Raw genomic sequence first — 15,797 nt, 5'->3', positions numbered from 1 at the left:
GTACTCTTGGTCTCCTAGCATCTTTTACCTGCCTGCATGTTGCCCTTTCTCCATCTCTCAGCTCCAGCTCTGGGTTGCCCGTCTTCCTTTTTGAACCCCACAAAGTACAGAGAAAACATCCTTGCCATTCATTTTAGGACAGCTTGGCACACGTCCTGGGTCCCTGAGCACAGGTGGATCATCAGGCCTCGAGAGCAGGTAAAGCAGCAGAGGCGCAGCCGCCTCTAGCCTGGTGCAGGAAGCAGCTTGCTGTAAGGTACTAGTCTCTCTTAATGTTGTTTTCTGCCTTCCCTGGATGGTCTGCAGCGAGCATGGACAAAGTGGGGAAGGCATGGTCCCTGTTCTCAAGGACCCGAGAGTAAGAGTCAGTGTGATAGAGAGAAGCCATTCTTCTCCTATTGCCATTAGTCCACTGAATTAGAGTCTCTTCGGAAGAACCTATCTGCAGAGCTCCAAAGGGCTCTAGACGCTCAGGCCTGTCCCCTATGATGTGTTACCTCCAAGGCCCAGAAGGGAACTCTGAAGATCCCAGCATGCATCGATGCATTCCTAGTATCTACCACTAAGTCTGGGGTCGAGGGCGTGTTTGGGACTTTTGTCCTGCTATGAAGTTTTTGCTTTGCTCTGACTTTATTTCTGTTGAGCTGCGGGATGGAGGGATAGGGGCTGTCCTGGTTTATGGGATATGATGAGTAAGATTCTCATCAGCTCCAAAATGACCTGTATGTGTTTGTCAGCTCTCACCAGGCTTCTTGACTGATGAGTATGTTGTCATGGCAACCTCAGGCTTGCCCACTGGAGGCCATAGCAGAGGCCTCCATTTGAACCAGGGACACATCCATGCTGCTTCTCCTCCTTGCTTCATCCCACTGGACACATTTTGCTAATCACTAGACTTTTACCGAGGGAGGGAGCCAGCCACTGCCTGCTCCTGATCTGATGGGGCCTTGAGTGATTATGGATTTCCTTAGGAGCCAGTGAGGCAGACATACCCCGCAGTTCTCTAGACTACGTCATAAGGAAACCATGTTTTCGTTCTTTTCCTGACTCTTGACTTCTCAGGTCAGACGATGCAAAGAAGGCACCTTTGAAGTGTACTAGGTGACCAGTGTACACAGAAATCCATTCATGTGATCAACGCAACCAAATTTGTCTTGTTTCATAATTCTCCTTTCCCATCCCTAAACCTCACTGGTCCCTGAACTCCAGAATGCCATGCCAGTTCAGTCAGCTGCCCCTTCATGCCATTTTAGGTTGTCAGCCAGTTACCACCACCTTAGAACCTAATAGAAATTAGCCCTGTCTGCCTTGTGCTTTCAAGCATGATTCTCCACAGCCTTCTCGCTAACTCCACCCATGGTTTTCTCAGTTCCTCCCTCACGTTTCCTGGGTTTTTGTCCCCCCACGCTGATCCACAGAACCCCCGCTAATGAACACTTTTTCTTCAGCGTATTCGCTGTGCTTTCAGCAAGGACAGCCTCTCGGCCAGGTCGCTCCCTCCATGAACTCTTCTCTACCCCAGAGCAGGAGTTCAGGACTCCTCCCTTTCTCTTCTGCATGATCCGTGCCCTCTTCTCAGTTCGACCTGGAGGACCAGCCAAGGGTCAGAGAGTATAGAAATGAGATGCAGCATCCGGTCCAGGACTAAATTGCAGGTTGTAACTTGACAAATTACTATATGTCTAGAAAGTTCAGTGTTCAGCCCACTGCTCACACCACCCTAGTAACAAGCAGACTGAATTCCATTTATTTACCTCCATTTCTCAAGACTAGGCTGTGTGTGTGTGTGTGTTCCTGCATGTTCCTTAATCTACATTTTCCCTCTATCTGCCACCCTTTTGGTGTGGGGGATGTGAGGCAAATACTTTTCCCCTCCTACTCTGATATTTATTCTAGGAATCATTGCTCCCACGTAGTTGCGAGGCAGTGGAGATAGGGAACAGGCAACAGGGCCATAGCGTGCTATTGAGTGGACCCCCAGGGAAATCTTAACAGTGGCAACATGCAACAGGGAAGGGAGACTATATTTTGGGTTGCACATCTGTTATACTGCTTTTGCAAAGCATAAAGTGCCTTTTAAAGGATGGAGTAATGTAGTACTCCTCTAAAACCTGCCCTCCAGATTTGGGGTGGATATCTAGACCAGTGACGCACTGATTTGTCAAGCACTCCTGTTCACTGCTATCACCATGTCTCCATAGCTTCTCTGGGGTTTTAGGGCATCCTGGGAAATCATTTGCAGTCTAGCTAGACGTTTACTCTGAATGTACCTTTAGAGAGGGGCCTGCCTTTTATGCACAATTCCCTATATCCACAGTCCTGTAAGGGAATGGGAGGAGTTATCTGGAATGCTGATCCATGTGGGTTTCAGTGTTTTCCTCAGATAAACCACCCCCCCTCAAAAAACATCCCAATTTCACTGCCATCGAGTCAATTCCCATTCATAGTGACCTTACAGGACAAGATAGAACTGCCCCTGTGGGTTTTCAAGATTGTAACTCTTTATGGGAGTAAAGAGCCTCATCATTTTCCTGTGGGGCAGCTGGTGGTTTCAAACTGCTGACCTTAAGGATTGCAGTCCAACACATAACCAGTATGCTACCAGGGCTCCTTCCCCAGATGGAAAGGATCTTAAAAATACCCTTCACGCATTCCTTTAACACACCCCGGTGGATACAAGAAGGAATACAAAAGCAGCTTCTTTGCTTAGTGATATATTTGGCAATGACACGGAATCCCAACTGTATGTTAATAAAAATGTCGAGGTTGAGAGCCCACGAACTCTCTTTGAGTACACTGGATCTTTTTCTCGAAGACTCTGCTATTTCCTTCAGAGGTAAGGGTTGGGAACTACGGTGGGTTTCCTTGTTGCAGGGCACGAACCACTGCAGGGCAGTGCCGAGGACAGTGGCGCGGCTGGCCCAGGACCGAGGCGGAGTGGGCCTGATGAGAGTGCTGCTGGGGCTGCTTCTCTGAGACTTGGGCACCATCTGAAAAGGTCACACCAGGCTTCTCGGTAAGGAAAGGCTGGTCCTTAGGGTCCCCTCTTGTCTTCTCGGTCTTAGCTCGCCCCACAGGGCTTTTAGCTGGGGCCAGACTCTTCTCAGCAATTTTTTTCCTTGGCCTGGGCCCTGTCTTTGCTAGAGGGGGCATGGAATCTTTGTCTGCTTTGCCTTTTTTCTTGGAATTCAGAGAGAGTAGCAAGTGTCTCATCTTATTTCTGAAGCCAGATTCGGGAAGGCCTGGGCTCTTGGGAGTGTGGGCTGTCATTGCTCGGCCGTGCAGACTGTGACTCCACAAAGTCTGACCCTTCCAAGGCTTACTCTGAATTAGTGGGCCCCACGAAGGTTGGGTCTGTGAAGCCTGAGAAGTCTTTTCAGATTCTTCCCCTCCAGGGACTCTCGGGGGTAGCTCTGAGAGCTTGAACTGAGGATGCTGCTGGCAAGAGGCAGCAAAATCAAAGCTTTGGCTTCTTAGCCAGGGACCTCGGGGTGTTCTGTTTACAAGTTTCTCTGTGGGCTTCTGGGGTTCCGCCGCGTGCCTGTTCTTTCTGTTGGAGGGGAATCCCAGGCCTGCATCTCCTTCTCCTTGGTCCCCTGCTGGGGTGGGTTTTCCTGGGCCCTTTTTCTTCTCTGTCACTGGGGGTCCTTGGCCTGAGTCCTTGCTTTTGCCCGGGTCTCGGGACTCAGGGCACCAGGTCTCCTCCAGGCTTGGGCTGTTCACTCTGGCTTCTACCTGAACACAAAGCACCTGGGCCTCTGTCAGAGCCGCGCTGGGTTGTGAGCTTTTGGAGGTCCAGTGGGCCACACTAGGGGACATGGCTCTAGTGTTAGCTTGTTTCCGGTTATACTGCACTGCCTTTAGCTCTGTGGTCAGCTGTTCTTTGAGGAGGACCCACTGGGCATCTGGAGCATGTGAAACATCTGCTGGGAGTTCCTGAAGTGATGGATTTCTTTGTTTTGGACTCTTAAGTTCCTCCTGCGGGGATGGGTTCTCCAAGATGGCGATGCTTTGGTCCCTGGACTCTCTTGCCCTTTTGGGAATCCCCATCAGTAACTCTAGAACTTTTCGCCGTAGATGGAAGTTTAGTTTTGCCAAAATGGATGCACTGAATAATTGTGAGATCCCAGCCTCTATCTGCATATCGAGAGGCCCCATCTCCATCGGCCCTCCCTCACATACTTCACTCGAGAACTCTTGGACACGGTCTTCACCAAGCTCTGTGCCCTCTTCCCAGACTGACTCAGGGACTGTGCACTCCTCTTCATAGGAGATGGGCTCCTCTTCATAGGTCAGAGCTTCTGCTGTGCCTTCCGCAGCCTCGGGCATGACCTCGGCCTGTTCAGAATGGCCAGTGCTCGCTGGGGCCATGGACTTCGATAGAGCCACATAATAGAGAGCAGGGAGCCCTGAAAGAAAGGCCAAATATTTGTGCCGTAAAGCCGTCTCTAGTTTCTGAATGGCCTCCTCCGACAGGGATCGGGACAGCTTGGTATGTTCGATGACAGCACCTGGTAAAGTCTGCTGCTGCTGCCCATTGGCTGTTGGCATCCAGGGCACACCTTTCTCATATAGGTCAGTATCAGTTGCTGCCTGCAGTTCTAAGGCCTTGCTTTCTAGAAGGCAAGGGAAGGGAGTCACAACCTGGTTCCCAGGAATGCTGCCGTTCCAGGAGATGCAAACACGGGTAGGGATGGAGCCCTGGTGGATCTGCCAGCCTTTGGAGCGGATGTGACTCTGCAGTGTTGCCTTGGCCTGGGTGAGCAAGTGTGGCACAGAGAGGAATGCTGGGGCCAAGGTGGGAGAGAACAGACCACTCAGTTGATTGGGTTCCCGGGCTGCAGGCCGGGGGACACTCACAGTGCCCAAGGGTGTGCTGCTCCCGGGCAGGGACTGTGGGTCTGCGGGGGACAGGTACAATTGGATGGACTGCTTGATCATCTGGGGCAGGCCCCAGCGATAGTAGATCAACTGCTTCTGCAGGTGGAGGTCAAGCAGTCTCCGGGCATGGTCTGGGAAAAGCAGTTCCCTTGTGAGAATGGAAACAGGTTTCTGTGACCAGGCTATTTCCATGGTGGCTGGTGACTGGGCTGTGCCACGGGTCCCGTGCATGTCAGGGCTTAGAACAGACGGAGATGTCTGGGGGACGCGTGGCAAATCCCACCGGAGCCGGAGCTTTCTCTGGAGCAGGTGCCACTCCAGGTCTTCACACTCAGCCAGAGTCAGAAATGGGACCTTGATCTGGATTTGCTGAAAGTCGGGTGGAGGTACCCCATTTGGCGCAGGTGGAGAAGCAGGTAGCGCTGACAACGGTGGGTTATTGGGCATCAGGGGGAGGAAGGAAGGCTCCTTTAGGAGAAAGCAACCATCCAAGGAGGTCTGCGACAGGCTCTTCTTTGCAGTGAGGCCCTGAGCACTCAGGAAGGTGGCAACTAGGGACTCGCTGTGTAGACAAGGCAGCCCACAGAAAAGCTGCCTATACTTGTGCCTCAAGGGACCCCCCGAGTCTTCAGTCTGGCCCCCCGCTTGGGAATAGAGGCTACTTAGGGCTTGAAGTGTTGGAGACGGCAACGCCAGAGCCAGAGAATTTGGGGCTTCCTGACAGTATTGGCGTCTTTCTGGATCTGCAGTGGGCCATTCCGAAACCCAGAAGGCCTGTGTAGGCTGGCCAGCCATACACGAACCCCAGGTCTGGTGGGAAATGGCTCCAGTGGAATCAATACAGGTGTTACAACTATTACTCATGATGAAGTGAACTTGTTGACCGGTTCCAGGCTGGTACAACAATGGTGGGCCGGGCATAAACTGCCTCAAGGATTGTTCCACACGTCTAGGGAGTCCCCACCTCTGGAAATGGACCCATTTTTTAACATGGACCTCAAGAAAACGGAGGACTTCAGGACTGAGGAGTGGCATGGGGGCAGGGAGGGCAGTGTCCATAGGCAAAGCCATAGGATGTGTCAGATTATTAGCCAGCTCTGCTTTCAGAGGCAGCAAAGGGCTTTGGGGTCTTAAGGCCTGCTGACCTTGGCTCCCCTGGATGAATTGATAGCTGGTATTTGCCATTTCTGGTTGGTTCACGGGAAACCCAAGTTCCTCATTCTTCAAAGAAGACAAAGTCCCTGGGTCCCCAGGCACATCTTGCAGCTGAAATTCCTGCTCTAGGTCCAAGTGTTCAGCCCAGTACTCTTGGAGGTTGGCCACGTTGACTGATGGGGCCGCTGTCTCGGGTAAGACTCCTTGATCTGTTAATTGAGTCAGGCTAGCGGTTACCGGAGCTGTTGAAAGCTCCCCCAAATGCTGCTCTGGAGGCAGCTCCAGAGTCTGCTCAAAGGAGACGCTAGACATGGATACAATCTCTACGCAGGAGGAGCTCTGCGCTGCGCCCACCGAAACGGGGGCAGTCGGGGTGTTCTCACTTGTCAGCAACTGCCCAATCTCCAGAGCTGCGTCGTTGCAGACATGACAGCAGTGGTCCGTGCACAGGAGCCGCCGCACACTTCCCTCCTGAGGAAGCCAGCTTTGGCTGGGGAGACAAACATGCAGGGCTTAGCCACGCTGCTTGCAGTGAAGAGTTTGGCAGAGCCATTAGCCCTGCCCTGCCTTAGGCCTTTAAAGCCTGGGTGTGCCTCTGGGGGCCTACATGTTGATCTTCACCCTAACAAAGGGCTCTTCAGCAGGTTAGCCCTGGCCAAGCAGAGAGCTTGGATTTTGTTGGGCACGGTATCAGAGAGCCCAGAGGGAGGGCAAGGCCTCCTGAGAGGACTGTGAGTTAGGAAGGTGAACCAGGGTATGGACTGGGCAGATGTGTCAGGTGGTTAACAGAAGGGGCAACCTCTTCAGCGATATGGCCAAGAAAGGAAAGCTCATTATTTAGTGTTTCCTTCCTGGGGAAAATAAGGTGCCTGGGGAGACCCTGCCTTTTAGGATGCTGTAGGGCCTCACTACTTTAAACAATTGTCTTTTGTAAACCGTTTCTGTTCTTCAGAGATCTTATCCTAACACTATCAGATTATAATGCTGAGGGCTCTCCTAGGAACTGCTTTCTCAAAGACAGCCCCAAGGGCAAGGTCTTGCTCCACTTAGAGAAAGGGCTGAAGAGCGACTTGGGCAGTGACTTATCTATGCAAAACCCATGGCTGCCCTGCTGAGCTCAGCCCCTTGTAGACCTGCCCATCTGGAATCCTAGGCCCACGTGGCGCTGGTCCCAAGAGCAGACTTGGGAGTGTCATCCCTGCCCACAGTCAAGTTGGGGAGTTATCACAGGCTAGGATGGAGAGCTGTGAGCCATCTAAGGATCAGTCACCTTTTCATGACGGAGAGCAGTTCCCACGGCTTCTCAGCTTCTTTCCGGGAAGCTCTCCTAGCTAAGAAACCAGGAGACAGCAACATTAGGAAGACCGGGAAGGTCAGGGGTAACCCTTAAGAACTTGGCTTTGACAAACCTTTCCTATCCAAAGGCAACTCCCAGTCCAGCTTAAACACTTGTAACACCTGGCCCTGAGGACATTCACTTGATCTTTACAACCATACTTGGAGTGAATCAAGGTTGTCAGTGTTGGACACCTTTTCTGGAGACTAATACAGAGGGATTAAGTGACTTCCACAGGATCACACAACTTTAACTAACACAGCTAAGCTTTTCCTGCTCCTCATTTCTCATTCCCAGGAGAACGAGGTGACGGATTCTGGAACAGTCCTTGTCCCTGACACCCCATCCAGGGAGGTTTCTGTGAGCAGGTGTCAGTGATTAGAGCACCTCATCCCGGCATCTAGGGTGAGAGGGGTCAGGACCCTTGGGGACCAGGCCCACAGGGAGCGAGAGTCGGAGGAGGAAGTGGGACTTTACCTCTGGATGCTGCATCTCTCGCTCTGACCCGGTGTCTTTGGTGTTGCCGCTTAAAGACAAAGAAGGTGAGGCTGGGATAGCATTTTTTTGTAATGATAAAATGAGACAAAACCCAACCATTTCTCATTCTTGTTCTAGTAACTTTCTGCAATTTCTGTGCTCTTCTCCTTTTCCTCTCCCTAATCCCCTTACATTCTTTATTGTGGTAAATTCGTATATGTAACAAAACTTTTGCTATTTTAACTATTTCTAAGTGCACTTATTCGATGACGTGAACTACATTTAACCTGGCAGGCAACTCTCACCATGCTCTACTTCCAAATCCCTAGTCTACCTGCTCTCCCCGGTAAGTTTCCTCCATTCATTCTGATTCACTTCAAGGCTCTTCCACACGCTATACTTTCCACCCACTACCCAGAAGTTCTGTGGGGTACTTGGTTGACAAAGGAAGAAAAGCAGACATTAAAGGGCAAGTGGCTTCAGTAGCCACAAGCTTCAGCTTACAAAGACCTTGAACCATGAACCAGATTCCCCGGCCCCTGCCCCAGCCTAATGGGAAGCCCTTTTGAGATCCAGTGAGGTAGACTTTACATATCTTCTAGGTCCCCACCCCAAACCAGGTAGAAACATGTTGGTTTTCAATCAGCGCATGCTTCAAGGAGGACCAGGCAAGGACCTGGATCTGAGAAGTAAATGACTCTAAAAGATAACTGAGGTTTAACATAGCAATAGAGAGAGAAATGGGAGGTTTAAAAGCTTCTAATCTGAGGGGAAAAAGAAAACAAAACAATCCAATAGTGGTCAGGGTGTTTCCCTACCCGGCAGCTGTTCTTGGGAGGTTCCCCCTGTAATCCATGGTGACTCCTTTTCATTTGCCAAAGAAGTAGGATAATGAGGAGGAGGGAGACATAGGTATATAAGAAATACGCAATGTCCCACGGGACAAATATGGGACTCAACATGGTCTCTGCTTCACTAGCATGAGGAGACCAGCCATGCCTCTAGCTCAGCCCCCAGGGTTCTGGGGCCTAAGGACTCCCAACACTCAACTTTATGAACTCTGCCTCACAGGTTCCAGAGTCAGAACACAAGGGCATCACAAAGCCTGCCTATGTCTGCACAGGCAATTGTGGTGTCAAAGGCCTTTGGACATGAGGTTAAAGGTCTCGTGGTGATCCAATCTTTAGGTGAACACATACAGTTACCTGGGAAAGGTACAGAGCTACAACGAAAGGTCCCATGGTGATAGGCATGTCTCCACTCTCAGCCCTTCTCCACTCTCCACTCTGCACACCAGCATGATAGCTCAGCTCTCTTTGTTAAAATGCCAGTTTGATCACCCATCACCAGAAACTGAGTGTCACAGGCAAATTTTTAAGACAGACGAGTAGCTAGGCCAGAGGGCACCTCCCCCTTCAGTAGCCACTCCTCTTTCCCCTCTCTCGCCTGTACTGAAGACACAGTAATACTAGTAATACTGGAAGGCACATGAAAGGTTAGGGCAGGCAGAGCCTAGTGAAGGCTTAAAAATGGAGAGTGTTAACATTACAAGCATTGGGTAATGAGAGGAGCAGGAAGGGAGTGGAGGCAGATGAGATGGAAAAGACCAGGGCATTGTGGGAGTGAGCAAGGGATGCCACCATTGTGCGCGAGTGGGAGAGGCTGCAAACACTCCTCTCACAGAGGTATAGGAATGAGTCTCACTAGCAGTAGCTTGGCTAAGGCCTGGATTTTCTGAGCTGCTTATAAAGATATTACAACCTCTGCCTGCTCAGGGAGATGACTGCCTGCAGAGATAACCACCTTCAACTAGGGGCCACACACTACTTGCTCCTGGTTGGATCCACTCATCCGCTCTGGATGCATGCTGTTCAGCCGAAGGTGTGTCTTTCTTTCTTTCTTTAATTATAACCTGATTTAGGAACCTCCGGGCAGGGCAGGAGCCCTGGTGGATTGTGGTGGGCTGTGATACGAAAGGTCTGCCATTCAAAATGACCAGCCTCTCTCTGAGCAAAAGACTGGGCTCTGTACGCCTGTAAACAGTTGAGTCTCAGAAAGTCACAAGGGTGTGTCTATCCTGCCCCCAAAGATCACTGTGAATCAGCATTGACTCATTAGAAGTGGGTTTGGGGCAGGGCAAGTGCATTCCAGTTCAGTCCCAGGACCCAATACTCCCACACTTTGTGAGAAAATCTTATCCTGGAGATAATAAAGATGCTATTGGATTTCCCCCAGCCTTCACCAGCAGTCAGGTCGACCACTCACTCAGTGTCTAGCCCTCAGCTGGCCAGTATCAAACGTACAAAGCCACTTGAGTCATATTGCTGGTCTTAAAATACATATTAAATAAAACAAAAAACAACCTTAGATACATACCCAAGATACATGAAGAACCCACAATGGCAGGCAAATAAAATGAATTACTTATGCATGTGATTATGTACTGACTGTGCCCAGGTCACAAACACCACACTTCAGAGGAGAGGATGTGTAGGGAAAGGATTGGGGTGGCCAGAGAAGGCTTTTGAGAAAGTACCCCTGGTGCTGAGTGTGGCAAGGGAAGGTCTGGGGATAAAGAGAGTGTTACAGGTCAAAGAGAAACCTCCATACCAGTGGTTCTCAACCTGTGGGTCATGGCCCCTCAGGGGTCAAATGACCTTTTCACAGAGGTTGCCTGATTCATAGCAGCAAAATGGCAGTGATGAAGTAGCGACGAAAATAATTTTATGGTTGGGGGGTTACCACTGTGACACTGTGCCCTGTAACAGTAACAGGCAGGTCACCACTCCCCCCCACCCCGTCAGAAATGGAAAAATTTTAAATTGCAGCCTGAAAAAGGTGTAGCCCAGCCTAGGATGTTTACGCTCCAAGAAGCAGCCTATCCTATCCGCAGTATCGGTTGGCAGACCACTGGGGACAAACTGACCTTAAATGTAGAACTTACTTTGTTAGATTTAAAAACTGTTTTTGTTTCACTTTCCTGAGAATGCTTTGCCAGTTTCACACAAGAACTTGCCTTCCCCCTCTCCTTGCTTGGCAAGACGCCCACAAGGAAGTATAAAACCTTCTGCTTTGAAGCTGTTCGGGGCTCTCGCCTTACAGACTGAGCCTGCCTCGGTTGCAGGTGAGAGCCCAGATTCAAATCTGTCTGAATAAAGCTTTACTGTTTCCATCTCTGTTTCAGCGAGTGGTCTGGGTGAGGGTCTCGCTCGCTAACAACCACCACATGAGGAACTGTATGGAAAGGGTGGCGGTATGAGGAAGGCTGAGAACCGCGGTTAGACACTGTGTTAGAAAGGGAGGTGTGGCCACAGAGCTTGCCTGGAAGTACGGAGCACTGTTGTGGATCAGAGAGGAAGATCAGAGGAGATGGCTCACAGCTCCTTGCTGTGGGGGCTTTGACATTTATTTCATTTAAACCACTCAGATATAATTGAGGCTGAAAAAGGAGGCACACACATACATGGTATAACATTCAAAAGGCATGAGAAGATGCTTAGTGCTTACAAGTTGGGCTGCTAACCACAAGACCAGTAGTTCAAAACCACCAGCCAGCTCCTTTGAAGAAAGAGAGGTTTTCTACTCCCATAAAGGGTGACAGTCTCGGAAACTCCCAGGAGCAGTTCTACCCTGTCCTATAGGGTCACTATGAGGCAGCATCAACTTGAGGGCAGTGAGGAAGATACGCATAACATAAAACTAACCTAGTGGGATTTAGTGAAGTCATCATGGTATGCAGGCAACCCCAACTTTACCCAGTTCCAAAATATTTTTATCAGCTAAAGAATATCCCAAGGAGCACTGGTGGTACCATGGTTAAGTATTCTGCTGATAATCAAAGGATTGGTGGTTCTAATCTGCTGGGGGAAAGATGTGGGAATCTGCCTTGGATTATGGGTTTGGAAACCTGAGGCTGGGGATGGGCCAGTTCTACTCTATCCTACTGGCTGAACTGACGCGGCAGCAGCAGTTTGGTTTTGAAGAGTACCCATCAAATAGTCTAGAAGGCCTGGTGCACAGCCAATTAAGTTTTGGGCTGCAAACCTAAAGCTGGGTGGTTTGAACCCATTAGTCACTTGCAGGAGAAAGACGAGGCAGCCTGTTTCTGAAAGTGTACGGCCTTGGGAACCCTATTGAGCAAGTCCACTCTGCCCTAGAGAGCCACTGGGAGTCACAATAAACTTGGTCCATTACTTTTAAGTCAGAATAAATTGGGCTGGGGGCTTAGTAAGCAGCCGGTCATTTTTCTTTACTTTCTAGTCACCTATTCCAGAAATACAATATATACATGTGTGTGTACATATCCTTTTAAAATCAATCATTTTATTCATGGTTTCTTACAAATCTTATAACAATCCTTCATTCAATTGTATCAAGCACACTTGTACATATGTTGCCATCAACATTCCAAAGCATTTTCTTTCTACTTGAGCCCCTGGTAGCAGTTCTGCCCTGTCCCAAAGGGTTGCTCTGTGTTGGAATTGACTGTATAGCAATGAGAGTTTGACTATTAGTACATACTAGGTTGTTCAGAAAGGACACTCATTTATATAAGCTATTTTCTTAATTTTAGATTTTATAATTCTTTTCCCTTTTTATGTTATTTTCCCCACTTTGGGAAAGGAGAATATTTTAAAAGAACAATTTAGGCTTAATAAAAATAACAACCCACATTTCAACAATTGTATATTATTACTGACCCTGAAATGAATTATGTTAGCACCAGTGTCTTCTATTAATAAACTAGGGCCTGTATGTATGCTTTCATATTATAATCCCTTAACCTTTATGTATTTGGGTTATAATTATGTATTGTTTAGATTTTTTGCTAGGAATTAATTTATCATTGAATACAACATTTTATTAAGCTGGTTTATTATCGAATATATAATTTTCACAATCACAGAACTAGGCACATGGTTATTTTGTTTCATTAAGAAAACATATTAAATACTCATAGAGTCAATGGAAGTATTCCATTTATTTGTTATCCTTTTCCCAGGTTCAAATAGTCTTTACTTTCTAAATATAACCTGCAGGTAATAGGGAATAAATGTCTGCAAAATAAATGCTTGCTTATTGGGATAACTACATAAAATAATCTACAGGCACACCATTCAGAAGCCTAGGACTTTGACTATGGAGCTTTTGTTAGTCCAGGTAGACTAGAGAAACAAATCCATACACACTGATATGTAAATAAGAAAGAGTTTTATAAACAAGAGCAATTGAACATTGAGAAACATCCCAGCCCAGTCTATATTAAGTCCATAAGTGTGATATTAGCCCATAAATCGTCTACCAAAATATAAAGTCCTCTTTAGACTCATGAAACACATGCAATAATGCTGAATGCAGGAAGATCACAGACCAGTGGGTGGAAAGTCTTGTAGATCCAGTGGCATTGTAAGCATCTCAGCGGTGGTAGGGGTCTCCAGCTTCAGGACTCTGATTGCATCAGGGTAGGTCCATGTGGCTTCTCCTCAGGGATGTCTCTCAGGGAGTGTGATAGTGTAGTACTCCCTGACGTCTCAGAGAGTCCGAGCACAGAGAGAGAGAGAGAGAGTGTGTGTGTCTTCCTGCCTCCAAGGAGGAATACAGGAACTCTCAGAATCCTCAGGTGAAGGCCATGCCCACACAGAGGCCTCAATGGCTATATCCTGATTGACAGATGAGACTCCACCCCTTCACTCGTAAATCTCTCAAATTGACAACAGATTATAAAACTACCACAGAGCTCATTTACTCAGTAAAATTATTAATTCAATGAAGTTTTCTCTATCCCCTATCATTCACATGGTGCCATAGGTGAAGGAGAATTTCAAATATTTTTATATTATTGATGAGGATATTTTTGTTGTCCGAATGTCACATAAGCAGCTCCACAGTGAAAATGTCTTGGTGGCCCAAATAAAAAGTCTTTTAATATTAAATGTATGTGAATGTAATAAAAACAGTATCAAATGTGTGCAGATTTTGTCTTTACTAATTTGTGTGCATCTATTGCAAACATAACACAAATCAAATATAAAAACAATACAGGCAATCAGACTTTTTAATTTAGTGAAACAAATTGTATAAAACCCTCCATCTAATTGTGCTACCTTATTATTTAAAAAAAATTTTTATTGGGGCTCATACAGCTCTTATCACAGTCCATACATACATCAATTGAGCAAAGCACCCTTATACATTTGTTGCACTCGTCATTCTCATAATTCACCTTCTACTTGGGTTCCTGGAATCAGCTCGGTTTCCCTTTCCCCCCCCTCCCCCTCCCCCCTGCTCCCCCCCACCGGTTCCTTGATAGCTTATAAATAATTATTATATCTTATCTTACACTCCCCGGCATCTCCCCTCACCCGCCTCCCCATTGCCCATCTCCCAGAGAGGAGGTTACACATAGACCTCTGAGATTGGTTCTCCCTTTCTACACCCCCTTCCCTCCTGGTGTCGCCACTCCCACAGCTGGTGTTGAGGGGTTCATCCGTCCTAGATTCCCTGTGTTTCCAGATCCCTACTGCACCGCTGTACATCCTCTGGTATAACCAGGTCTGCAAAGTAGAATTGGGGTCATGATAATTGGGAGGGGAGGAAGCATTCAGGAACTAGAGGAAGGTTTTGAGTTTCATTGTTGCTACACTGAACCCTGAGTGACTCATCTCCTCCCCACTACTCCTCTGGAAGGGATGTGCAGCTGTCTACAGATGGGTATTGGGTTCCCATCACGCACTCCCCCTCATTCATGGTGATGTGATTCTCACCACCACCCCACCTTTGTTGTTTGAGACCTGGTCTCCTCTGACCTTCACGATCACCTATGTTGGTGTGCTGCTTCCGTGTGGGCTGTGTTGCTTCTGGGCTAGATGGCCGCTTGTTTGCTTTCAAGCCTTTAAGTCCCCAGACACTCTATCTCTCAGTAGCCGGGCACCATCCGCCTTCTTCACCACACTTGCTTATGCACACTTTCGTCTTCAGCGATTATGTGAGGAAGGTGATCATACAATGATTGTTTTTGTTCCTTGGTGTCTGCTACATGGTCCATTCAACACCTTGTGTTCGCTTAGGTCGTGTGCTTCTTTTTGCTACCTTATTCTTACACTGATAATAGGTAATGTGGATTGGCTTGGCTAGGTTTTATAGAGACAACACCTCATTTTAAAAGGGTATAATATAAACAAATATTTTTTAATAAAAAATACAAGAACAGTTTTCTCTAATAATGTGGCATTGTGTGATACCTTTGTGACAGTATTTTGCCGAAGACAAAATGGGTGTATAAGCAAATGTGTTGAAGATAGCTGATGGTGTCAGTTATTAAAAGACATAGCATACTTACCTGGCAGGGGAGATACCATGATCACGAAGGTGGTTTTCCCAGGGCAAGTGTTATCCATTGCACTTCGGATGTGCTGACCCCTGCGATTTCCCCAAATGTGGGAAACTCAACTGTATAGTTTGTGATAGTAGAGGACTGCGTTCGCACTCTCCCCTAAAAAAATAAATAAATAAAAGATATAGCATCTCCGGTCTTAAATGCTCGTAGTTAAACGAGTGGGCATCTAGCAGGAAAGCAACAAAGCCTTCATGGAAGAAGCACATCAGCCTATGCGATCATGAGGTGTTGATGGGGATAGGTATCAGAAGTTCAAAAACAAGCTATCAGATTGATGCGAAGGAGTGTTGACAAAGTGGAGAGCCAACACCCACTTGTAAGTTAATTGGACATTCGCTCACAGAAGGGCCACATGGAAGGGACTCTGGGAAACTTAACAATGGGGGACATATGATGAGGACTATGTCCCCTAACCTATAACAGAGGGAATCTGGAAAGCTATTATTCCATGGTGGGAAAGCCTCCACCTTGTTAAGTTTATGTCCAAGTAGCATACACACTCATTTATAAGCTGAGTTTTTCAGCACTTAAAAAAATATCATTTTATTGGGG

General features: G+C 47.8%; 1 protein-coding gene and 1 non-coding gene across 2 annotated transcripts; one reads left to right on the top strand and one right to left on the bottom strand.

Moving 5' to 3' along the window:
• Positions 1-2,850: 2,850 nt before the first annotated feature.
• SPATA31F1 (SPATA31 subfamily F member 1) lies at positions 2,851-8,811 on the bottom strand. The gene is made up of 4 exons (XM_075550872.1): positions 8,668-8,811; positions 7,850-7,898; positions 7,307-7,367; positions 2,851-6,526 (listed from the first exon to the last, which is right to left on the bottom strand). Exons 1-4 carry the CDS (start codon positions 8,809-8,811, stop codon positions 2,851-2,853), a joined length of 3,930 nt encoding a protein of 1,309 aa, XP_075406987.1.
• A 6,369-nt stretch (positions 8,812-15,180) lies between these two features.
• On the top strand, positions 15,181-15,344 carry LOC142449753 (U1 spliceosomal RNA). The gene has a single exon (XR_012784864.1). It is a non-coding gene; the product is annotated as a U1 spliceosomal RNA (small nuclear RNA).
• The last annotated feature ends 453 nt before the right edge of the window (positions 15,345-15,797 follow it).

Source organism: Tenrec ecaudatus, chromosome 5 (genome assembly GCF_050624435.1).
Source record: "Tenrec ecaudatus isolate mTenEca1 chromosome 5, mTenEca1.hap1, whole genome shotgun sequence".
Lineage (NCBI taxonomy): Eukaryota > Metazoa > Chordata > Mammalia > Afrosoricida > Tenrecidae > Tenrec > Tenrec ecaudatus.
The sequence above is the reverse complement of the archived record's forward strand: the minus strand, read 5'-3'. Positions and strand labels throughout refer to the sequence as shown.